The 27,524-nt window shown below is 38.8% G+C and overlaps 1 protein-coding gene across 12 annotated transcripts in view; it reads right to left on the bottom strand.

Moving 5' to 3' along the window:
• The window catches only part of ROBO2 (roundabout guidance receptor 2), a 1,130,584-nt gene extending 1,113,119 nt beyond the window's left edge, over window positions 1-17,465 (bottom strand). For 7 of the 12 annotated variants that reach the window (XM_089512190.1, XM_089512194.1, XM_089512191.1 and 4 more), the window contains exon 1: window positions 17,023-17,464. In XM_089512190.1, coding sequence (XP_089368316.1) covers window positions 17,023-17,146 — 124 coding nt within the window. In that variant the 5' untranslated portion in view covers window positions 17,147-17,464. Of the gene's footprint in view, window positions 1-17,022 lie in introns of all 12 variants that reach the window. The other 5 variants (XM_089512185.1, XM_089512193.1, XM_089512187.1 and 2 more) reach the window with 1 other exon arrangement.
• Window positions 17,466-27,524: the final 10,059 nt, after the last annotated feature.

Genomic DNA, 27,524 nt, shown 5'->3' with positions numbered 1-27,524 from the left:
GGCCCCGTCCCCCAATCGGTGCTTGGCTTGCACGGTGCGGAGCCAAGCTAGGAAGGGAGGAAGACAGGAGCAGCTTCCCCCGCCCACCCACCCACCGCTGTTTTGTGGGGTTTTTGTCACAACTTGGGACAGCAGCATAGGCCAGGATCTGCACGGTGTGGTACCAGAGCTCTGGAGCTCTGGTTGGGAGTCAATAAGTACCCGGGGGCGAATAGGGCAGGCGTATGGCCACGCAGGAGCGCCTCCCGGTGACTAGGGGCTTAGTGAATATGTGAACGCATGGCATGTTGTGTTCCTTAGCCCCTAGGTCATCTCAAGCGCCTGGTGGCTGCCAGGTTTTTGGATAATCAGACAAACGTGGGGTTGTTTGATTTCGCAGATCCTGACCTCATGCTTGGTGCCAACCCTTACCAATTGCTTGCCAATAAAGTTGTGGCCTTTCTTCCAAACATGTTGTTATGTGTGGTTATTTGCAGCAGCATCTAAGGCAAGAGCAGATGGGCAAGCTACCAGAATAAATTCCATACAGAGCCTTGGTAATACAACAACAACCACATTGTAATGAATGGCAGAAAAGCTTTTAATTTGGGCTCAATGATGGTGGGGTGGAAAAGTGGGACATATAAAAAGCAGTTGAAATAGTGGGAAGGAAGACAAGAGTCCACCAGTCTATTGAAAACAAAAGGCATATGCAAGCAGTCAGAAAACGCAGCTTCAATTGCATTCAAGCTAGCAAGCATTTGGGCTGCAGAAGCATTATAGTGCACATACTTTCTTTCAGTCCATCATGCCATAACATTCACACTTTCCCAAGGAAGAAAATTAGCATGGATCACAAAGAAGTACAGTGTGAAGGTCATTCAAAGGAACTTCAGAGCAATTAAACTTTGGTCAATCTGTCTAAGTACAAATAATGATACTTGTTCCACACTTGCAAATATTTGTGCAAATTCCTTTCATAGGTTAAGTCTGCACAGACCTTTAGCTCAAGCAGTGAGCAATTGGCATTTTCTTTCAAATTCTTTTACAGTAGAGAAACTATGAAATAACTGTGTTTTTTCCTGCATTTCTCCAAGAGTAAGAGAAGAAGGAGGAGTAGAAACAGCAGCAATTTTGGAACAATTTCAAGGAGTGACAGAAGCCAGCATCTCTTCCATCACCTCCCTCACTATAAGAATATACAGGCTGCCTTCTCGCTATTATGCATCCATTTGCATCTTCCAAGTCCAACTTTGGGAAACTTTGAAAGGATAAGTGCCTGTTTCCCAGGAGAAAAAAAAATGGAGAAAATTCTCAAAAGCAACCTCCTTTAATAAGAGAAATGGGTTAAAAACCAGAAAAATCTGAGAATTTTTTTTTCATACAAATGGTGTGTGTACTTTGGTTTGGATCTACTTCTATCCTAATAGTGCTAAATGTGTAGAAAGGGAGAGAAAGGGAAGAAACAGACAGCCCTTTTGTGCTGCCATCTGGGCAATGTCCTGAAGCTGCCCTGGCGATTTAAATATTGGCGGCTTCAAGGCGTTCTGGTGGTGCTGCATTTATATGCATGCCATCAGAGCATCTTAAAGCCAGCTTCTAGCCACTATGGAGCAGAAAAGGGCAGCTTTTTGCCAACTGAAAAGGAGTGGCTGTTTGCTCCTCCTTTTTCAGCTGGGGAAAAGGTGGAGAGCAGCCATGGCATGTGCTCAGCATGGACTCAATCTGTTTTTGGCCACTCCTTCCACCAGTCTATTTTGCCCCCAAAACTACTTTTCTTTTACTTTTTACACTTGGATTTAATTGTTAAAACTTACCCAAGAAATATACAGCCTGCTCCTCTGATGTTGTAATCAGAACAAATAATATTGGGAAGTGAGGACAGATCTTTAACGCATATTAAAATATTCAATTAGGATTTATACTGCAATATATGCAAAGTGAAATTACTGTCATTGTTTAGGAAAGAGATGGAAAAGAACAGTACAGATACTGCACATCTGCATGCATAATACATGATATTAGTCCATAATCTCAGTGCATCTAGCTTATTCTGCAAAAAACTTGCTTTTTATAGCACAGGTAAGCAATTCCAATGGAAACAATTCAGAGCTGATTGTAAAAGTGAATTTGTCAACTGAATGCAAACACTAAAAACATGATATAGAGAAAGCATATTGCAGACTGGTATTCTAAAGACAGAAGCTTTTTGAGCTACATTGTTAATTTTGGACTGGAAATCAATAATCTGTTTCCTCTTACTGATATACTTTCCCATGGCTCTGATTTCTTTCTAGAACAGGATATCCCTTTTGTTCTTGATTCTGTGAACAACTTCCCACAACAACTTCTTCATCTGGCTTAGAATATAACATTTTATTTTCTCCTGTAGAAGTTTACCCACCTATGGGAATAGGTCAATAATATATTTACACTTACATTTTACATTTTCTCCCCAAAGTTTCCCTTACTTTCTCCTTTTCCACTACTCTTATTTTCAGTCCTATCTTTTACCTTTCTGTTCCTATTTCTTCAATCCATATTCCTTTTTATCCTAATGTCTAATACCTCTTCCTCTCTCTCTTTCTTCTTATTCCTTTCTTTCTCCTCTCCATCTCATTTTGTTTCAATTCCTTATCCCTTCCATCCTTAATTCTCTCTTCCCATAAGCCTTTGGCTCCTACTTCCTTCTTTTCTTCCTTCTACTCTTACAATCCTTCCCCCTCTTCTCACATCCTCAGATTTCCTACATCCTCTCACATCCTTTAACCCTTCTCTCACTCACTATATCATTCTCTAAAATTCTTATTATTTGTTATCCCCCTTTACTTCTTTTCATTCTAATCTTTCTTCTTCCTATCTTTACTTTTGTTTTAATCCTTACTCCTTCTTTACTTTCCCTCATCTTCTTTTCCTCTTCTTTCCTTCTTTCTCTTTTTTTCTAGTCATGATATCTTCTTTTATTTTCTTGCTGTTTTATAGAGTAAATTAAGAATTTGTATATTACATAAGTTACACAGATAACATAACATAACATAAAGTGAAATAAGACTAATTTGCTTAATGTAATATTCTCTGTCCTTTTGTCATAATTACCTTATCAAGTAATTTGCTTATTATATTACCTTCTAAATCTAGAATTTCCTTTCTCCATCTTCCTGATTATTCTTTTTCTTTTGTTTTCTTTTGTTTTCCTTCTTTGCCACACTTCATTTCCTTTTCTTTCTTTTTTTTTCCTTTTCAAAAAAATCCCCTCTTTGGTATAATTCTTCTGTATATTGCATTTAATGTCTTTTTATTCCCTCCTGTCTTGAATTATGTAATTTTTATTGTCATAGAGCCTCCCAGTCCTTGGTTTAAATTTTCCTTTGATTTCCCAGATCTTGTGAAATAGATCTCTTGTTTTCCCCTTTTTGTTGTTGTCTTCTATTTCTCTGCATTGGTCATTGTAGTAAATTTCTTTATCTTTCTGCACAAGCCATTGTACTGTTGCATTCATAATTCTTAGTTGCTGTCCTGCTCACCTCTACTGAGGACAGCACAGCAAGGGAATATGCCAAGGAGTAGTCCAGAGTCCAGGCCAAGTGTCACACAATACCAGTCAGTCACAGCAAAGAGCAGAGGCAAGAGCGTAGTCACAAGGCAAGTCCAGAAGTCAGATAACTTGAATCCAAGAGCAAGAAATACAAGAACAACAAAGCTACAAGACTGTTTGTCAGCTGCAAAGAGCTTCTGCAGCTGGAGGTCTTTTAAAAGGCTCTGCTTCTCTCAGTTGAAACCTGCTAGCTCTCTTCTTGACTTCTAACCTGGAATGACTCCTTGACCTGCCTTCTCTCCACAGGTCCTAGCACCTGCAGCCTAGAGTCCACAGAGTCTGTTTCTCCCTCAGCAGCATCTTGAGCCTGCTCTGACACTGCTGATCCAGGCAACACTAGATCTGCCCGTCTCAGCCTCCTCCATATCTTTAGAGTCTGAGTCCTCTGACTGTTCCTCTAAATCAGGCCCAGGGCCAGGGCAATCCATGACACCTACACCTATATTTTCCAGAAGAGGCCCATCTCATCCATTTCATTCATTTTTGCCTTATAGGGAAGCATTCCAAATTTGTGTAACAGCAGTGGAAAGAAATCTGGTGAGACATCAGGAAGAAACTCTTTTAGAAAGAACATGACCACATAGCCTGAAACCCCCCAAAAAACTTAGGTCCTAAACTTTCTTTTCTTAATTCAGGGGCAGGAATTGTGTGGCCTTCTAGATTTTGTTGAATTCCAACTCCCAGCAGTCATAGCCAGCACAGCTAATAATAAGGGATGCTGGAAGTTGTAGTTCAACAACAGCTGAAAGGTCACACAGTTCCCACTACTATCCTATATACATCCAGCAGGAATGTAAACTTAAACCAACTGATATTTTGGAATATAATACTAAACATATGTGTACATGAATGTGTGTGTGTATGTGTGCACGCACACACGCGTGTGAATGCACAAGCGCGCGCGCACACACACACACACACACAGAGTATTTTGGAAAACAGTTGAAAATGCATCCACACTTTTAAAAAAAGGACAGTGAACATATTTTGTGCAACAGGAAGACTCCATCCTTTGGATAAAAAGTGATTAAGGATATTTTAATGAATGGCTTATAGAAGATAATTTATAATATGTACTTGGTACACATGAACAAAATTAATTCTCAATGGAATGACACTGTTCAAACACTAAAACTGTTGCACGAACTGACAGAGAATGAGAAACATTTATAATGTGGAGCCTATGGCTACATTCTTTCTTTACTCTGCCTATGGCTACATTCTTTCTTTACTATGAGTATCTCTTTACTTTTCCATGGGTAAACATATGAAACATACATGACAAAAGTGCAAATCTAATAGTTGTTTATAGTCTGCAGCAAAGCTGTGCACTCACAAAACACTTTTGAATCTGCCACTGTGAAAGGTAGAACTACACAATATTTTCCTCTCCCCCAAAAAGCCTGCTTCAATCAAAATTAAGCACCGTAATTCCATTGATTTCATCATGGGAACATATGCTATGTCACATTGGAGATTATCACATGGAGGAGGCAAGCGTATTCCTCCTGTGATTAAATTGCCATTAAATCCTATTAATACCATGATCAGGAGGAAGATTATCACATCCCTGCACACTTCTCCCATTCTTGTCCTGTTTGTAAAAAAATAATGGAGGTGTCATTTTGTATTAATGATAGTTTCAATTAATATGAAATGATTCCTCCATTACTGTTTACAAACAGGACAAGAATGGGAGAAGCACACATACCATTGCCTACCAATTGATTTGCAGCTTTTACACATAATAAACTGAACTGAAATTTCTCAAAATACAAACCATCATAACTTTGCCAAATTATAATGTTTCAGTCGAAACCCATTGAGGGCCATCATTCATTACCAGAAAGTAACAAGCATTAGCCTCTCAGTCATATCTCTCACATGGAAGAGGATTAGAAATCTAATCAGGCAATCAGAAAAGAAAGCATATGCACAGAAAGAGTTACAATGCTAAGTATAAGTAAAAGCTTTAGAAAGGAAAATGTAACCAATTAGTGGAACATGATTTTGAGGACATGCTCAGCAAATCAATATCTATATAAAGTCAATAAAACTCAGTGTCTCAGACATTCAGAATTCTAAAAGAATTCTTCAGAGTAAGGCTGGCTTTTCACATGTTGTAATTGTCACAGTGAATTTGGTTGTTTCAGGGATATTGGGAACACAGAAATCTACCACAGACATGCTCTTGTCATACACACAAAAGCCACAGGGCTACTTTATAATGGACTTTGACTACCTTACTAGAAAAAAGTTCATTTCACACATGAGCTGGTATGAAGCATATGGTGCATCATGCAACTCCCATGTACCATTAACATGGAAAGTCCATGTGCCATGCTTATTTATTTATTTATTTATTTATACCCAGAATTCCATAGCTCTGAGCCATGAGAGTTAAACTTTGGTGGAACTGCAATAATTCTACAGTATAGAATTACTGTTTTATATGCACCTTAGGCCTACCCATGGCAGCTTGCAACATTTTAAAAAAAATAAATTAAAATTACACCTAAAACCCCAATATTAACATATTATTAAACAAGTTATCACAGTAAACAGAAGAATGTTGCTTGCATCTATACTGTAGAATTATTGCAGTTCAACAAAAGTTTAACTGTCATGGTTCAGAAATATGGAATTATGGGATTTGTAGTTTTGTAAAATATTTAGTCTTCTCTGTTAGAGACCTCTGGTACCCACGACAAACTGCAAATCCCAGGATTCGATAGAATTGAACCATGACAGTTAAACCTAGGTCAAACTTTATCAATTCTGCAGTGTGGCAGCAGGTCATGAAACAGTTTATAATAACTGTGAAAACACACCAGGGAAAGGAAGAACTTTTCAAAGTCTCCCTCCCCTTTGCAAAATTTATTTTATTGGTTTGTATACAATTCATGTGGTTACTGTATATTCTAACACCCAGTAACCAGTTCCATCATAAATCACTGTATTTCAATTTAACAGCAGCCAGCTAGTGTCTTATATATTTGTTTTGCATTTTGGGGATTTGGCTGCATTCACAATCCTGCCCCTATCCCTCATATGTGGCTCTGGTTTGGAAGACTTGCTCAAGCCATACATAGCAAATTACATAAGCATTCTTGTGTTGTCTAATCCCACATCAACCACCACACTGTGAAAAAGTACCCAAGCACCTTCAGATAAATTGGGATTCTTTTGCCTGCAAGCTTGATTAATATACCCCTACCCAGTTGTGCTTTATTGTAGATGGACTTTATTGTAGACAGAGCTTCATTTTACAGGTTCCGGGAAGAAGTCTAGCAGTGTTTGTTTCAGGTCACATGGTTTCTTCTACCAGTTTTAAAAGCCCATACCTAATTCATTCAGGCATATTGAATTAGAGATAGACTGTCCCAGACCTTCAGAGTTCCATTACCCAAAGTGTCTGGGCCCTTGCCCATGACAATAGTGCTGATGCAATAGAACCATTTTCTTGAGCCATTTTGCTGGCAACTCTCCTGCTGAAGATGGGGTGAAAGCATACCCGCTTAGTGTGGCATCCTTTGTACCAAACTTAGCTAATAAGAACTATCTATAGAAACTGGCTATAAGTGACATATTAATTAAAAGTGGTATTTCATAATGGACCTGTGGGTAAAAGCATCTTTTGGACTGAGAAGAGTAATGAAGACATAATAGAAAGTGTTTTATTACTGATAATTTGTATCTCGTTTTTTCAAGATTGAACAGTCCAGATAAAGTTTCCCTTCCTTCATGAAAGAAGCTTTTCCTAGAGGTGTTTGCAAATGGCTTTTGAAAGATATAATGTTCTACTTAAGTAATTATCAGATAATACCTTGAAGTGTTAAAAGTCTAAAATCAATTGTATTTATCAGCCAACATTAACCGCTGCCAAAAATTACTACAGTGGAGGAAACAAAATATCTGCTTTTCTTTCATAAGCCATTTGAGTACTTACACAAGTTAGTTCATAATCCAGAAACTCTGATCTCTTAGAACAGTTAATGGGCAATTTTCATGTGTTCATTCTATTTGTAGTACTAATTAAGAAACTTTAGTTTTGCCTGCTGATTCACTAATGCTGACAATACTTCACAACTCTTTCAAAGCTTCACATTTATTCTTTCATAATGAATTTTCATGGCTTCTAATTAAGCATTTCCCCCTCAGAATTACCAATATAATTTCTGACAAGTAGTTTCCAACAAGCACTGAAAGAAACTTTGACCAAGTGAATCTAGTGAAGTTGCCACTCAAATGTGATAAAGAACTATAATATGGGGTGGTTGATCCTGTAAATTTTACCATCAAATATAACATGAGTCAAGAAAGAAAAGAATAATGCTAGAAATTGTTAGGGCACTGGAGCAGAAAACATAAGGTGAGGGCCAAGACAATACTAGATGGGGATGTGAATTGATAAAGGAGATATTAAGATGTAGTAGAAGGAAAGTTTTCATTCTAAGAAGCCATGAAGGGAAAGGCAGTTTTAATGGAAAAGGCAGCTTTCTCATTATTTCTGGTGACCAAGGGCAGTAAAATCCATAAAGGCAATAGAGATATGTATAGGCTGCTTTTTGAACCCATGTGTGTGGCTAAGATTGTGACCCAAGGCCTCTGCTCTGCATATTCTAAGAGGTGGAAATGTAATCCCCCCCCCCCGCCCCGACCACCATCTTAAGGGGAGAGAAGCAGGCAAGAAACAACAGGCCTCTGCCTGCCAAGAAGAAGAGCCCTCCTCCCGATCACCATCTTGAGGGGAGAGAAGCAGAGTCATGATGTGTTATGTATTGTTAATCTGATATTGGAAACCGCTTTGATCGTCCACGGAAAAGCGGTATACAAATAAAGCTTATTATTATTATTATTATTATTATTAATCCTATATGGAGATACAGCAGGAGTGGATTTTGGTGTTTATAATAAATAACAACACAGGTTCCAACCATGCAGCAACATCTGAAAAACATTAGATGCTGTCTGAACATGTGTTTATTCTATTTAATAAATAAAATAATAAAATAATAAAATATTTATTTATAGCCCGCCTTTCCGTAGATCAAGGCGGGTTACAACAATAACAGTTACAGAGTAAAAACACAATACACAATAACAGCAATTATACATTAAAATCACAATAACAATATCCAACTAGCATAAGATGTTTACAACAAAGATAATAATGGTGAGGGGGAGGAAGGAGGCTACAAAGGGAAAAAGTTAGGGGAAAGCTGTTTGGAACAGGAAGGTTTTTAATTCCTTCCTGAACCGCTCAAGGGAGGTGGCCGAGCGGAGCTCACTGGGAAGCGCACTCCAGAGCAAAGGAACCGAGATGGAATAGGCTCTATGCAATGTTGTGGCGTATTTAGAATCTGGGACTGTCAACAAATGCTTCCCAGCCGATCTGAGTGTGTGGGTCGGATTATATGGGGAGAGGCGGTTCATTAAAGTGTTTATCTCTCACACCACAATATAAAATCTTGTATTAATGGTGTACCAAATTGCTATCATTGTGCAACATAAAGGGGGGCTCAGATTCAATATACTGGCAAATATCAAAGATTTATTGAAAATATCACAGAGCAAACCATCACAGTGACCTACTATCTTTCTCATCTGTTATAATCTTCCTCAGTTGCTGAAAAAAATTACACAAAACAAGAAGAAAATTGTTACTTATTTCTCAGCATCCTAATATCTTATTATGCAAGGAAACAGTTAGATATTTTCAGAGTTCTAAAAAACTATGTCCTTCAAAAATGTAAATTATTTTTTTTCATTTATAATGTTTGATCTGTGCCCAGAAGACTTTTGTTGCATGTGTACATTTGTGGGCTTTTAAAAAAATAATAATACAAAAGTCAGAAGAGGAATGGTATTAACAAACCTTGAAATCTGGTTCCAGTTTAAAGTAAACCAAAAAGGAAGTTTAATCACCCTTTTTAAGCTTTTTGTTGTCTGTGTTATAAAACCTTCTTAAAAACTTTTATCATAGTGTGTTATTTTGACTCAAAGGGGAGGAGGGAGAGAAGAAAATTTAGCTAATTGTAATTCCAGGTTTTACTTTTAGGCACCATTTCATCCCCAGCGATAGGTTATAAATCTCAAAGCAACAAAGATAAATATTTTAAAATGTCACTCTGAACTATAAAATATTTGATTTTGTGTACAGAAGAAAAACATAAGCCAAGATCCAAGATTCAAAAGGCTACAAGGGTCTTCTGCATATTTTGGGATTTTCAGCTACTCTCCTCCTCCTTCAATATCTCCTATCTGATAAAACAAAATAACAGCATGTTCTTAAAGGCTGAGGTGGGGGGTAACCTGGGGTTCCCAGAGAAGCTATCCCCATTGTGTGAGGGGCCAGATGCATAGATAAATCTTTCTGGAATAATTCCAGAAGGTTATTGTGGAATGCATGTGGAGCACTGATTTGCAGCTGACAATACAAGGCCTGATAAGACAAGGCTTCCAGTTGTGTGAACATGTGTAACTCTGTTCCTTTGAATGTGGTTACAACTTCTTTTCAGACTTTTTGTACCTACATGAAACGATGGAAGGCCAGAACTAGCAAATGAATCCTTACCCCCCTCTACATTCTTATAAAAATGAAAGCCATACTATGGCTGCAGTTGCATGTATATGCTGCAAAGACCCATGAACATCCTTTCATCCTTCCACAGAGCTCTGTGATTGGAAGTGAAAAGGAAACCCAGGTAAAGTTATTCCCTAGTTGGAAGCAGAGCTGTCAGTCCCAAAACTATACTACCCACTCTAGCCTCATACCTCTCCTTCTAGTCCCTAGAAGGTGGGGGGAATGTATCCGTTTACAGAAGTGGTTAAGACACTGACTCTATTGATTGCAAGATCGGCAAGTTGGCAGTTCAAGGCCTGGGTGCTACATGATGGAGTAAGCTACCATCACTGGTCCCAGCTTCTGCCAACCTAGCAGTTTGAAAGCATGCAAATGGAAGTAAATAAATAAGTACCACTCCGGAGGGAAGGTAAACAGCATTCTATGAAATCATGCTGGCAACATAATCACAGAGTAGTCTCTGACAATGCTGGCTCTTCAGCTTAGTAACAGAGATGACCACCGCCCCTATGGTCAGACACAACTTGACAACCTTGTCAATGGGGAATACCTTTACCTTTACCTTTACCTTTACCTTTACTTACTTTCCTAGTACATTGAACCATGGAATATTCATATTTGTGAGAGTGTGAAGTACTTGAATATCAACTGTCTATAAAAAAATAATTCAAAGCAGATTTTGATTTTTTTTTAAATAAAACAGATGGAATTGTTCATGAAGATGATTGGCTTTGGAAATTATACCCAACCCATATGTATTCTGAAGATTTCATAAATAGGTATAAATGTACATATTCAACAACAATCAAACTATACAATAGAAAGGAGGTCATGTTGTTGGGATAAAAGGTGTGAACTATTAGCCTATGTATTTATACAGATGTTCCATGGAAGGCAGTACAGTCAGCCCTTGACATATGTGGGTTTAACATTTGCAGTTTTGATTCTAACCCCGCCCCCCCCTTGCCCTCTAACTGGCTCACCTGATCCAGGTACACGGCAAAAGGGGGAGGCAAGAGAGGCAAGCACACATGCTCAGCGTCTCCCCCCACCCACTCTGTAACTGTGTGGAGGGGTATTTGCAGTTTTCCCACATTTTGGGGAGTCCTTCACCACTAACCCCCACAAATATGGAGGGCTGAGTGTACTTGCTTATTAAGTACTAGCAATAGAAATAACAGCTACATTTCTATACCACTTCATACTGAACTAAGCAGTCTGTGAGTGGTTTACAATGTGTAAGCTAATTATTCCCCAAGAAGCTGGGTACTCATTTTAGCAACCTGGGAAGGATGCCAGGCTGAGTTGACCCTGGAGCCCCTGGATGGAATCGAGGAGCTCACAACCTTGTGACTGCGAGTGAGTGACTGCAGTACCTGCATTTAACCACTGCACCTAATCATGGGACAGGTCATGTTCACCCTCAATTAGCTGTAGTTCATGAGACAGAACCGGGCCCACCATAAGGGAGAGTGAGGCAGATGCTACAGGCAGCACATTTTTGGCAAAAAGACAGGTAAACAAATTGTTATTTAATTTTTAGTTAGAAAGTATTTTACTTTAAGGAAGGGGGTTAGGTGTCTGCATAATTTTCTGCTCCAAGCACTCAAAAAGCATGCTCGGTCTTGACTATGTTTGGGTGGGGGAATCCATTTGTTGCTTTGCATCAGTCAGCCAAATGTCTTTCCCCAGCTCTGTCAACAGGGGTATGGAGTAATTAGTCCTTGGTCTTTGGGCAAAGGAAGAAAGACACTTCCATGATTATTTTAGTTGGATAAAACAATAAAAAATTACTGCAGAGGTAATGTGAAAGTAAGCCATTGCTGTTTCAAAGGGCAACTATTAATTCAATATTTCCGTTTTAAATAAATGGAAAGACTAATTGGCTTGCCAGAAATTCTGAACACTGCAGAACATAGCTACTAAATTGGAGCTGGAAAAAGGTTACAAGATTCTTACTGTGAAAGAGCACCCAGAAAATTTCATTGAAACTTCTGGATGCTAATGAATATGTACAAAACTTGATCTTAAATTGGAAAATGTTGGCCTTTAAAAAGGACACTTTTCTTTTTTCTTTTCTTTCTTTTCTGTTCAGGGTAGGAGTAATAACACTATGTACCAACTTGTCTTTCATTGTTCTCTGACTACTGAAATTCTATCTCTTTCACATTTTTACCCTTCACCGAACAACAATAACTACAACTTCTTCTCCTCTTCCTCCTTCTCTTTTATTAAATTTAATAAACTTCATATAGTACACATTCCACTTCTGTAACATAATGCACTTTCTACAAAACTATGCAATCTTGCATTTATTTATTTGTACCTATACTGGCCTCAGAAATTACATGTATGCAAGGATCTGAAAATTTAATTAAGCAATAGTCACATCTTGAAAGGCAATAATGTCATAAATTAGGAGCCAATTATGGTCCTGGGTGGATGAAGGAATACCAGCTCATAAACACATTATCACTTTGCATCGTATTCATGAATTTATATGTGCCTGTTCTTGTCCATTTCTTCCACTTTTTCAGAATTTGGATCAGAAGATACAGTACCTACATATGTTCAGATATGCATGCAGAGAGCCCAATTCACAGACAGTATATGGCATTTGGAATTACCATTAGAAGTTGCAGCTCCAGTCATCCCATTTCTATCTTTATAGTGCACATTGAACACACTAATTATAGATTAGTCTTCCACTCAACATTACTGCTATTTGAAAGTTACCTGATTGTATTATCTGTGAATAGCTTCAATTCTCCTCATGCTATTGGCCTCCATTTTCCATGTCTTTCCTTTGTCTGTATGCACAGGTATGTCCCTATAGTGATAGATCCATATCTTTTTCCAGTTTACATGGTTATCATTACTGCTTTATGTAAATATTGGGAGGTGAAGGAGACTGTACCAAAAAAAAAGTAATAGATTATCATTTTTACTGGTTATTCAGATGATAAGTTATTTATATGGGTTATCATGATCTGTCTGAAAATCAGAAAGTTACCCCTAAACTCAAATATGCATACATATATGTTTATAAGGGTCAGACTTAAACTTCATATATTGTGCAGTTCTCCACATTGAGAGATTCCAGACAATGCCTCTAAGACAGTGGTTCCCAACCTGCGGGTCGGGACCCCTTTGGGGGTTGAATGACTCTTTCATGGGGGTCGCCTAAGGCCATTGGAAAACACCTATTTAATTACAGTTATGAAGTAGCAATGAGAATAATTTCATGGGTTTGGGTCACCACAACATGAGGAACTGTATTAAAGGGTCACGGCATTAGGAAGGTTGGGAGCCACTGCTCTAAGACATCTTCATTTAAAAAAAATACATGGACACTACATTTATCAGAATTCCTTGATGTAATTCACATCAATAAGCACACTGGATACAATATACTTATATGGAGGATCTTCTGTGTCAAAGGAATCTTTCTGGCATGACCTTATCAGCAAAAGAGCTCATATAGTGTGGTTTCTTCATTCACAGTTCTGTAACATCAGACGCCAACTCACATGGGAGGACTTGTGATGCTTTTTGGTGCCAGTACTGCTGATCCCATAAGCTAGGGCAAAGCTTGTGTGTGAAGGAATCATTTCATGGTGTCTTTCCATATGCACTGGAGACTCTGGCATTATTGGAGAGCCATGGGGAGCACATACGCCACAGTAACTCCCATGAAACCGAGAATCATTTTATCTCTTCAGTTCTTGTTGTATCAGAAAAGTCTTTGCCATTTTTTTTCTCCCTTAAACCAAATGCATATTGAATCAGCAAAACTAAGCTAAATTTTGGAAGTGTCATTTAATTGATTGGCTATTTGCACCTAATTAGCTACATCAGCATTTGTTTATATATACACTTGTAACAACTTCTTTCATAAATGCATATGTACACTGGAAACCATTCATGAATGAATGGTAGCTTATGGTTTGCAAGTGGTACTATGACTGTAGACTGATTGATACTACATGCCTTGTTATGGGTCTGTTACTGAGGCATTCTCCTTAACAGTAATGTCCTTTAGAAAAACATTCAAAGACTTGATACAACTCCTTTTCAACAACAATAATTAACATCAAGATTCTGCGCACTTGGTTATTATCATGTATCACTGATCTATAGGATTCTTGAGAAGAAAGCATACATTGAGAACAAAAGAATAGCCTGTGAGTGGTAAACAAGCTGCACCTGGCACTACTGGAAGATTCAATAACCTGCTGAGATGTAAAGAACCAAGAAGAAAGTGTACACAATAGACATAAGAAGCAAATCTTGAGTGTGCAAAATAGATAGAAGAAGTGAACAAACTTGGGTGAGGTCCATTGGCACCTGTGGAGCTCTAAATATTGGAATGTGGCCTATACATTTAGATGTGAGAGTGAACAATGCAATGCCAATGTCATGCTTTCAAGAGCTCAACATTCCCTGGATTTCTACAGCCATTTGACTAATATAGAGAAAGATATGGTTTGAATGAGGTATACCAACACCCATTCTTTTCCCTCCCCCCTCTCTCTTTTACGAATCTGATGTAGTCATCATAGTCTGGTAACTGAGGCTCACATAACTGCTGAAGACTGCACTGTGCTTCTGAACTCACTATTACAAAGTAATATTAAGCAGTAGTATAGACAGGAGAAACAATATTGGTTTCATGCCTGAGAATCACTGTTTGTAATAAATTATCCTGTCCCAATGTCTACACCTGTCAGTCTTGTTCATGACAGTCATCTCATGCAAAAGCTGTCATTTTCAGTAATCATCACAAACATCCACAATGTAACAACACCAATAGCAGCTTCATTTATATACTCTTTCATACCACCTACGCAGTTTCTAAGCAGTTTACAACTGTAAGCTAACTGCCTCCAATAAACTGGGTACTCATTTCAGCGACCTCAGAATGATGCAGGGCTGAGTTGACCCTGAGCCCCTGGCTGGTATTAAACTTACAACACTGTGGTTTGTGAGTGAGTGGCTGAGTACAGGCATTGAACCACTGTTCCACCAGGGCTCCTCACAACGCACAATATAATGTTATTGGCATATAGTGACTCCACCCCCACCCCACCCACAACAAGAAGCAGCTCTGCTGAACACAAACTCAGCAGGAATGTTGACTATGCTTTCCACCTATCCACAGCAATCAAGTAACCATTGAGAAATGTATGTCCATTTATGAGCTTTACCAGCAATTAGTGACCAAAAAGAAAGAGGGCCTGTTTCATGGTATGGAGACACTGAGAAGCTGTGCACTCATGCAGCATATAGTTGCTAAAAGGCACGTATCTCTATTTGGTTAGCATAATATGGCTTGCACAATAACTATAGGCCTGTGCACTGACTCAGTTTCATATAACTAGCACATCACAAACCACATTCTCTCTCCATTAGTTCCTCCTTGACAGTGACAGGCAGGGGACACAGCAGGTACTTTTGTACAGGTCTCAACATAAGATTGGGGGAAGCATCTGTCACAAGCTGGTCAGCTGTGTGCACCTGCCATAACTTTATGTGAAATGAAGTAAGAATAGGTAGAGATCCATATTCAATTGGCTACCTTATGCTTTACACATTTCAGCTAATTTCCTGCTGAAACCTTTCCCTTGAAGATAAAGCACGTGGATGGTTTGTAAAGTCTTTCATACAATGAAAGGGAAGAGAGGAGGAGAGAAGGATGGAATGGGAGTCTCCTGCTGAGATGTTGCAATGAATTATTAAAACTTCTTCTTAATGTTGATGTTACTCTTTAACCTCAGATCACAACACTGACAGAGGAAGAAAACGGAAAGTGCTATTAAAGTAGAGATCAGCTCTAGAGGAACACAAATCCTGGGGTGCATCTGATCAACAATAACAAGTCATAACTGGAGGAGAAAGGTGGGAAGAAGATGCACCATCTATGACAGTCACATCTTTCAAATAATTGATGCCCTGTCATGAACCCTCACTACTTCACTAGTCCACTGGGCATTATACTTTTCATGTAATTGCCTTTTTCTTCATTAACACATATTACTTTCAAGAAGCAAACCAAACTGAATTTTAAGAAAATAGACATATAGTGAACTGTACATAGCACAGGTAGCATTAATATCTTCTTGAGTTTATGAGCTTGGAACAAAGATTGCAGCTTTCAGAAAACCATTAAGTAGGTTTTCACCCCTTCTTAGCACAGCAAAAAGAAATTCAATAAAGTTAATGCAATTTATCTTTATTAACACATCAACACTGATATAGTCAGCCAACCCATTAGTAATGCTGGCATTGCATTTCTGTAACAGGCATATGCTGAAAAATGCCTGTCCAATAAATTCATAAGGTATACTAACAATGAGGTACACTGAACAGGTTGAAGTACCCTTTATTGTTTCTGTTGTTGAATAAAACAGGTGAATCTCAGGAGGCAACAGTGCCTTTAAAGACAACACAGCTACAACATCTGTACCCTCCCCCTTATCTCTCCCCCCACCACATTCCAATCTCTATTCCAAAATGAACAATCAGTGCTCTCAGTCTTGAGCACCCTAATTTCTAAATCACCTATTCAGACCTGTGTTTCCAGATACTCCAAGACCCCTCATGCATGCTTGCTATTATTTAAATCAATAGTTCTCATCCCCCCCCCACACCTTTTCTCAAAATGACAGCTTTACACAGGAAAATGTAGAGGCAACACATCACATTCAAATCCATTTGCAGTCAGAATTGGTTCCAAATTAAGAGCAATTAAGACCTCAGTCATTTCATAAAAGCACATTTATTACCCAGAAGTCAAATAAGAACCATCCACATATTTCAAGGTTTCCAATCAGCATCCCCTTATAAAACTTTTATCACTTACCACCCTTCCAGTGTTTCCCTTTGGTCCTACTTAGCTTGCTGAGAGTTGGTCCACAGAAGAGCAACATCAAAATAAAAAGAAGTTCAAGCACCGTAATTTCCCTCCGTCTTTCTGATGATAGCATTTCCACAAGTTATTCTCCACAATTTCTCCCCCTTACATCTTTTCCTTCACTTTCTCCATTCACTATTTGCTTAGGAAGGAGTCATTAATCATTGAAAAATCAGTACAAGGAGCAGCATTGCCATTCTGAAGTAATATCTAGTGAAGTAGCCCTGAGGAACGCCACATTTCTTTCTGATCCAGCTTCTCCCACACACACCATGCAGCCAGCACTGCTCTTGCTGTTGCTCTTGCTGCTGCTGCTGCTGCTGCTACTATAAAAGCTATAAAAGAATTTCTTGCTCCTCACTTCGGCTTCAGTGGGAATATATCCCTCAGCTTTCAGTGTGAGTGTGATTGAAAATGATAAAAACAGTAATGCCTGTGTCCAGCAGAAAAGAGAAAAGATGTCAGGATTGTAGGAGGTTGAGAGGAAGAAAAGAAGGAGAAAAAAGAGAGAACAGATGAGAAGCAGTTGTACTGACAGCTTTAAGCCTAGCTGTCTGATCCTAATAGCCGTGCAACCAACCAAATTGCTCTTTTAAGAGTAATAAGGCTTCAGTGAAAGCTGGTGTCACTGCCACTTGGGTAGGTAACACCAGGCTTGAAAATCACCAAGAAAAAAACTGCCTGAGATAACAACTGCCACAGTCCCAATTCAGAATGCTGAGAGCTGTGCAGAGGAATACTGTATGCACAGAGTGTGTTTAATCTCTATTGTGTGCAGGAAATTTCCTGCTTCAGACTGTATAAATGCTCAAGACTTAAACTGCATGTTAGCAGTGCTTTACTTCATTCACTGCATGCCTTCAGAAGAAGATTTAATCTTTGTTGCACTAATTATTCATAGATTTGTCTGAAATATTTATGAGATGGAAAAGTCCACGCTTGTGGATTTTTTTTACAAAAAAAGTACAGAGCATGCACACCCAAATGTACACACAGATACTCATACAAAAAATATCCAGGGGTAGCTGTATTGCCCATATAGCAATTCCAGGGGTAGGCGTGTTGCCCATATAGCAATTCTAGTAACAACAAAAATCCATCAAACAGTGATACCTTTATTGGACCAACCAAAATGCACAGTATACATGTTGCAAGCTTATGACACTTTGCTGGCTTCTTCATCAAGCAAGGTGTTACAAACCAAACAGCAGGGGAAAAATTGAAGATGTTATGTATTAGTCTACATTTTTCTGTTTCTCTTAGGTATGATGGTATGGAGGGGCAAATCTTGCAGACTGATACTTCCTCCTTCTGGTCATGTGGCAACTGGGAGATTCTCAAAGTCCAGGAAACATGCCAATCCAGCCCAAATTTAAGAAGAAAAAAATGTTTTACCTTTCTTAAAGGTAAACCTCAAATAGGAATGTCCCAGTCCACTGGCTGTCTTTGGGATTCTTTAGGATGGGGTTTTTAAAAATTCTTTAGGATGTTTTTTGGGATTTCAAGATATCACATTATAGCTACAACAGGGGAATTCTAAGCTGACAACAGTGGACTGGGACCTTCCTATTTGACTAGGTTGGCAAGTTTTACCTCAACACCACCCAAAGTTTCCCTGATGCAAAATCATGAAGGCTTCTTGAGAAATCCAGTGTACTCCACCTACAAAAGGGGCCTGTAGCCTCACAAAGGATAGAGACATGTTGAATTCCAAAGGAAGTATCTTTGTGTTGCAAATAGATGTTAACTTTATTGGACTTTGGGAAAATTGAGGGTTTAAACAGTCATTTTCCCAGGAAAGTTGTGCAATTGTGGTGAAGATTTTCACACACATCGTAATTAAAGGGGACTTATTCTGGGAATAACCAGGGAATAACCAGCAACAAATCATTCATGGGATGATTAAACCCCCAATTTCCCCTGATTATCTCTATCTGATAATCTTAAGACTCTGAATGATTCAGGTCAAATACCTGCTCGATCATGAAAATCCACTGGGTGATCGTAGGCAAGTCACCTTTCATCAGTCCCAGAGGAAAACAATGGCAAACCCCTCTCAACAAATCATCTGGAAGAAACAGAAGGAGCCCTGGTGGCACAGTGGTTAAATGCTGCTGCTTCAAGCCTGTGCGTTTGATCCCAGGGCACCAAGATTTACTCAGCCTTCCATCCTTTTGTAGGTCAGTAAAATAAATAACCAGCTTGTTTTTTGTTTGTTTGTTTGTTTTGGCTTACAGATTGTAAACTGCTTAGAGAGTGCTGAGTTCACTATAGTCATTATCACACGGTGACCTATGTGCTGACATCCAAAAAATGGTTAAAGTGCAGTCACTCCAAAAAAGCAAGCCCATTTGCTAATGGTTATCACACACAAGAGCACAAGGGTTTAAAGGCACATTATTTAGGGTTAGATTCGAATTTGGTAATCAGATGGGTGAGGACAAATCCCCATTGCTTGCTTAGAAATATCTTTTCTGAGCATGCTCCAAACTGTCACTCCCATAAGTGCCCCCCCCCCACATGCCGCAGGGAGGGAGGGGAAAACAGGGAGGGAAGTCTCTTTGCCCCAAAAGCTGTATCAGAGGAAGGCAGACAAACTACGTAAAACCACAAAGACACACACATAGACACAAGAGTCATGTGGGTCCTATTTCCTCTGAGGCTGAGAGAATGTGACTTTCTCAAGGTCACCCAGTGGGTTTCATGACCAAGCAGGGTTCCTGTCTGTCATCCATCCATCCATCCATCCCTGTCTGTCTATCCGTCATCCGTATCTCTCTCTCTCTTTCTCTCTCTCTCTGTGTCATCTACCTACCTACCTACCTACCTACCTACCTACCTACCTTACCTATCTCTGTCATCTATCTATCTATCTATCTATCTATCTATCTATCTATCTATCCATCCACTTACCTATCTGTCATCTTTCTATCTTATCCACTTACCTATTTATCTCTGTTTTCTATCTATCTATCTATCTATCTAGCTAGCTAGCTATCCACTTACCTATTTCTCTGTCATCTATCTATCTATCTATCTATCTATCTATCTATCTATCTATCTATCTATCTCTGTCATCTTTCTATCTTATCCACTTACCTATCTCTGTCTTCTATCTATCTATCTATCTATCATCTATCTATCTATCTATCTATCTATCTATCTATCTATCTATCTATCCACTTACCTGTCTCTCTGTCATATCTATCTATCTATCTATCTATCTATCTATCTATCTATCTATCTATCTATCTCTGTCATCCATCCATCCATCCATCTACCTATTTATCTGTCATCTATCCCTCTCTGTCATCTATCTCTATCTATCTATCTATCTATCTATCTATCTATCTCAGAGAGAGAGAGGGTCCATAAACTTGCTTGGTTCCAGAGAGGGCTGAGCCTCCCAGATGCCCTCTTTTTCCAGGACATGTCCTCCATTTCTCCCTCCAAATCGCCCTCCCTCTGCCTTCTTCTCCAACCAGCAGCTCTGCCCTTCATTAGAGGCTCCATTAGAGATGAAGAGAACGGGGTCAGGGAAGTCTGTGTATATCCCTTTAAGAAGTCTCTCCCAGGGGCAGCAAGGCAGCTTATGAAATCAGGAAAGGAGGCATCTGGAGCCTTGCATTATCACACAGCAGCCATTATGTGAGAGCAGACAATTCGCAAGAAAAAGGGATGCGTGAATCCAGTAGTTTTGCCAATTTACTTATTTCCAGATTGACCTCACATTCACCCTGGATTGTCTTCGGATTGGCTGCAGTGTCATGAGAAAAGCAGCTGCGAATTGGTCCCTGAACCCTGGATGACCCTGCATTGGCCCCAATTCAAAGTTCCAATTTTGCCCCATGTGATAACGTCCTATGAAGCTGTGAAAAATGTAAATGCTGTTGCTATTGTTATTGCACTTTACAGTCATCATAAGTCAGATATGACTTCAAGGCACAAAACAACAAGAAAAGAGTTCTACAGCTTAGACTTCTAAATGCATCTCCCTAGCCTGTCAACCCCAGGATTCCATGGAATGTTACCATAGAAAATAGTGATCCAAAACACACTGCAGAAATAAAATTCAGTTTGAGACTGCTTTAACTGCCATGGTTAGGTGCTAGGGAACTCTGAGAATTGTATTTTATTGTGGCACCAGTGCCCTTTGATGGAGAAGGCTAAAAGTCTCACAAAACTACAGTTCCCAGCATTCCTTGCACTGAGCCAAGGTAGTTAAAGCAGTCTCAAACTGGATTATTTCTGCAGCGTGTTTTCGACCAGTGTTATAGGTGTGTAGTGTGAATGGACCTCAGATCTTTTCTGTTTATGATCATCACTGCACATCTGGAAGTACGTCGTCAGGTCAGCGCATGAAAATAAACTTTGATACTTTGATGAAAGCCCTCCCCATCCCAACTGCCATTGCCCTGGCCTCAGAGGGAGAGAAGAAAAGGCAGCATCCCAAACTGCCACCTCCTTTTCCTTTTCTGACATGATTAATTCGATTGTAAACCATAGAGAAGGAAACTGTTTTGTTGTTTTGTAAAGCCCTTGTATAGTGAATAATAATAATAATAATAATAATAATAATAGGAATTGGCTACTCCAGCATTCAAACTAATGCTATTTTTATAAACTCTATTGACCTCACTCAGTTTGTACAATGCTGGCCAAAAATAACATGCAGCCTGAGGAAGAGCAAGTTAAGATGCGTCATTTATTTTTAAATTTCTGTATACTGTTTATAACCTTTTGTTTTAATGTGATAGGTTGATAAGCTGATTCTTTTTGAAAGCTGGCTAAGACTGACCTCCCGGGAGAAAGATGGCATATAAATTAAATAAATGAAAATAGATAAGACCCATAACACCCTACCCCTGCAAAATTATTTTGGTGCCCCAGGCAGAAAATTCCTCCTCTTCACTTACCTTTTATAAAAGTAAATCAATAATCAGCTGAATGCCTAATAAATTTCTGCCACTTCATGTTACCCAAGACCAGCTGCCTGAGGCAGCTACTTCGCTCTGATGAATACCAGGGACCATCCCTACATTCGCTTGAAAATATAAGGCCTTAAAGTACGAGATTGTCAAGAGGTAAACATACAACTGTCCTGCCATAAAATATTGGGAAGGTTAAGCAATGGGTTGTGCAGTGGTAAAACAGTTATTGCAGAAACAGCCAAAGGTGGTGAGATAATGCTGGAGCAGAAGCTGTCATGATCTGATCCAAGCTTGGTCAAGGTCATTCCTGTGAAAAAGCAGGATTGAAAGAACAAAGAGGATACGATATGGGAATGAGAGGGGGAAATTAATTTATTAATTATAATGAATTAGACTTGAGCCCGCCATAAATTTGAAATTGTGTGTAGTTTAATTAGGAAATGTTAACACTTGCAGTTTAGCTCTCACAGTCAATGAAGGTTATCGCATCAGTGCCTGAAACGTTTCTATTCTGTTCCGAAAACGTTTCAAGATGTAACGTTATGGGAACGGATATTATCGCATTCGAAAATGTAAAGCGTTCCGAGAACGTAACGGGAACACAATTTACCGCATTTGTCCTTATAGGAAGCGTGATAAGTATGAGAACGTTTCAATATTTGCACATGCGTATTTGTAACTGTGTATTCTTGTTCATGAGTACCACATACACAGAACAAAAGGCTTTTACAGGGAGATATTTGTGCAAACACAACCTAATCTTTTTATATACAAAATACATATAGACACACACACACACACACATGTATACACACATATAGTCCGCAATCTATATATATATATATATATATATATATATATATATATATATATAATATGCATATATATGTATATATTGTGTGTAATATATTTATATTATATATAATATATATTTTGTATATATTACATATTTAAAATATGTATACTGTATATATATTGTATGTATACTTTTAGACACACACACACACACACACACACACACACATATATATATATATATGTTATACATATACATAAACATAGGGTTGCCATCCCTGGGGACCTCCAAACTAGGAAAAATGTAGGACAATGTTTTAAAATGAAGGACTTTTTTAAAAAAAAATTCCTGGTCAGGAAATTTTAAAAAGAAGGTCCTACATTTTTAAACCTTGTCCAGGGCCAGGCTAGAGCTGGGGAGACAGCCTCTCTCAAGCTCCAGCCAGGCTTTGGAGGACTCTGCAGTCGAGGAGCCCCATCCAGGGCCAGGCTAGAGCTTGGGAGACAGCCTCTCTCAAGCTCCAGTCAGGCTTTGGAGGACTCTGCAGTCGAAGAGCCCCATCCAGGGCCAGGCTAGAGCTTGGGAAACAGAATGCAGGGAGGGAAGTCCTTTCAGCCAATCACAACAAGGCAGAACATGGGAACGGAAGTAAGAATGGATTACATTACCGTTCTGACATTTCTTGGACCATTTTAAAAACGTTTCCACAAGCTTGGATCACTTTCTCATCCGTTCCCTCCGAGGAACACATATGGAACACTTTGAGGGGTATGTAGAACCCGATGGGAACCCGATGGGGACAAAAACGTGCAGTAAAGTTGAAAGTGTTCCGTTCCAATCGGGTTCCAAAAATGTTCTCGGAACGTGATGCGATAAACTCCAATGTCTCTGGTATAGAACTATAGTGCTGAATAAAAGTTTGCTGAATTTTAACTACTGAAGCCTGAGTTTCTGATCTTGATTAGCTGCCAGACTTGACAGCGATAGATGGACATCTCAACCTCACCTATTATGATCCTGCCCACAGTCCTTTCCAAATGTTTGATTAGGGGTACATCCAGGAATGATCACATCACAACGATCTTAAAATTACTCCACAAGTTGCCAATTAGCTTCCAGGAAAAGTACAAAGTGTTGTTTATTACCGCTAAAGTCCTATATGGTTTGAGACAAGGTTCCCTATAGGATCGCCTTCTCCCATACAATCCACCCCTTTACACTCAGGTCCTCTAGGAAATGTTTGCTCTAACTGGCTAGGACTAGATGGGCAGAAGACCTTTTCATCTTCTGCCCTCTGACTGTGAAATGACTTGCCAGAAGGGATAAGACATCTGAAAACACTGACAGCATTTCAAACAACACTCAAGACACATCTCTTCTGGCAGGCCTATCCAGTCAATTTTAAATCATGACTTTTAACTGGTATATTTTAAATAATGTATTCTATGAATGTATTTAATGGTTTTATAGTATTGTACTTTAACTGTTGGTTTTATGTATTATCTTTTATTTTGTATTTCAACATGTTGTAACCCACCTCAAGACTTGAGAAAAGAAGGGAATAATAATGATGATGATGATAATAATAATAATAATAATAATTTGTCCATTCAGCAAAGAAGCCCATTTGTGAAGAAAAGACTTGCACTGGGATCTTGTGGCAGGATTTATCTCTGCTATCTTCCTAGTTTTAGCTCTCACATATTCAGACAAATAAGGCTATTGACAAGGAAAAAATGCTGAACATTGGAATGTCCTGGTAAGATATGTTCATTTCCTGTTTGTGCACAATAATTTTAACAAAACATTGTTACTCTCTTGCCAGGTGCAGAATTTGCTAAATCATGGCGATTGATTATAGGCCTAAGCTGGGAAAAGTACTCACTGTAGGTAGGAACAATTTTCAGATGGTTGAAATGTGACTGTAGAAGTTGCAGTCCAAAACATCTGGAGCAACAAATATTTCCCACCTACTCTGGTGTACATTCAGTCTCACATGACTGAATATATAATAATTACAAAAAATCCTTGTGCTATCCAAGCCACATATTTAAAAATATTTGGCTGGCACATTTACTGACCCACAATGAGAATAATGAGAACAGACAATGGGATGAATAAGGGACACTTTGTTCCAAAACACACTGTAGAAATACTCCAGTTTGCAACCACTTTAACTGCCTTGGCTCAGTGCTAGACAATTCTGGGAACTGTAGTTTATTTTGGTACCAGAGCTCTCTGACAAGGAAGGGTAAATGTCTCACAAAACTACAGTTCCCAGAATTCCCAGCACTGAACTTGAACAGTTAAAGTAGTCTCAAATGAGGTTATTTCTGCAGTGTGTTTTGGACTTTTATTGACCTATTCACTTAGGCCCAGTAGAGACTGGCACCTTGTGGCGGCCTGGGGCCGATTTTAGGGCTTGGGAGAGTGGAGCATCCGCACGCTCCTGAGCCCTACCATGCTCTCCAGGTACCATCATGGCTCGCACCCATCCACACATGGGCCGCCATTATGTTTTTGCGCAGTGCAGCATCCAAACGGCTCCATGCCATCATCAGTGCACACGAGAGCGCCAATGGCAGCTTGGGCGCATCCCAGAAAGAACTCACTGGAAGTGAGTTCTTTTTACTCCTCATGGAGGCCGCACCGTTTGGTTGGTGTGGCCTCCATCCAGGGTAAAAACGGGCGGCCCCTTTCTTTTTTGGTATATAATTGTTGTCCCACTGCAAAACTATCTCAGGTTTTTTTTACCCCTTTCCCTTGCTGGGCACTACTTTTAACACTGTATTATGAACTTATTTCCAACCTGGAAGAAGCATATTTAACCCCGATATATAATAATGAGCCTACTTTAAAATCATTTTTATATATCAGGTTGGTCTTTTGATGCTTTCTTTCTCATTTTTTTCTCCTTATTTATCTACTTTCTTTCACTTACCACATCTTCTGATATCTTTTAATACTACTGTTTAAGAGAAGAGAAAGTAGGAGTGGTGGTATTCCAGTATGGTGCACTTAAGCAAGAGTGAAAATATAAAATGACCTTGTACAGAAAATGGAAGAAGTCAAGAATTCAGAAGACTAAGTCTTAGAAAGGCAGCCATGAAGGAACTTGATAAGGCACTCAAGTGTAAAAACATATAATTAAATATCAGATATCAGAATCATATAGCTGAAATTGAAATGTGATACTGGCAAAGAGTTATATAGATACCATAGAACTGCTAAAAAGACAAATGGATGAGTCTTAGAGAAAATCATGCCTGAACTCTCACTAAAAGTGAAAATAACCCAACTGAGGCTGTCATGTTTTGGACATACCATGAGATTATGTGATTCACTGGAAAACACAATAATGCTCAGGAAGGTAGAAGGCAGTGGTAAAAGAGAAAGACCATATTACAGGTGGATTGATTCAATTAGGGAAATGACATCCTTGAGTTTGCAAGAAGTGAACACAGCAGCTGATGAACAATGAACTTGGAGGGCTCTAATTCTAAGGGTTGCAATAAGGTGAAGTTGACAGCAAATAAATAAATAAATAAATAAATAAATAAATAAATAAATAAATCCTACCAACAAACCCAATACACATACCAAAACCTAACATTTGTAATCTTATCCAATATATAATTTGCTTTCCCAAAAACCAAGGTCCAGCAGGACTCCTTTTGTGTTCTGTCCTATAAAAATACTGTTTCTCATTTAGTGCATGATCATACTGACATAAAACTTTAGATACATAGTGGACCACAGAAGCTGCAAAGTATCTCCAACTAATCTTCTGATTACCAATTTAATCCTAATTTTGCACCCCCATTTGATTCCTGAATCCTTGGAATTTTATGACTTTCTTCCAATCACAAGGGCATGGAGACAATTATCTTCATTACACTTGTTCTAGTGATATGGCCACAATAAATGAAAAAAAAATATTGAAGGCATTGGTATTGTCACAAGTTTGGCAACATCTTGATTTAGGGCTACCTGTGGTCTTAGTCAGAATTAAAATAAAAAGTATCTGCAGTTTGGGAAATGGATAATGCACAATGAATTAAAGTCTTTTCTCACAGATAGATTTTGGCCTTGATCCATATCCTACTTAGACTGCTAAGTAAAACCAATGAAAGTGCAAGAGCCACTTGATAGCTTTTCAGCCTCAGCCCAACCCTTATTAGTGAACTGAACCAATGAAACATTTGAATTTGAGGTTGTAATGGAATCTTACATATTCAACTCATTTTCAGTGCACACATATTGATTATATTTGTTTCAAATCAGAATTGGGAGGGTGTAATTTTCAGAGAATAAGCAGTGGGCAGCATGATGGTACTTCATACTCTTCTTCAGTTGTTGTTTTTTCTTTCAGCTCTCAGCCCTACCTGAGCTGCTTTCTTTCCTGCTTCCCATTAGGATTATTGACATGTGTCAGCAATGGAAACAAATATACGAAAGCTTGTGGGATGGAGAAAGATGATGAAAATATTAATTTGCTATGTGTCCTATAGTTCTAGCATGACGTTTGGAGCTTTTGGAGCTCAGTTAGGTGCTATACAGTAACTTAACAGAATTTTATGGGTTAAGAAAACCATTGAATTGATTTTTGTGTAACGAGACTGCAACTCATGAAGACAGCCTTAACTAAAACTAAAAGTAAGCATTTCATTACCCTTGTCCTTGCCTGGTTTTCCTCACCTTCTTTCATTCCTTCATCATCTTCT

The sequence above is a fragment of the Sceloporus occidentalis genome, unplaced genomic scaffold (genome assembly GCF_023333645.1).
Source record: "Sceloporus occidentalis isolate IW3139 unplaced genomic scaffold, rSceOcc1.0.p SCAF_2, whole genome shotgun sequence".
Lineage (NCBI taxonomy): Eukaryota > Metazoa > Chordata > Lepidosauria > Squamata > Phrynosomatidae > Sceloporus > Sceloporus occidentalis.
This window is presented reverse-complemented; position numbering and strand designations above follow the sequence as displayed.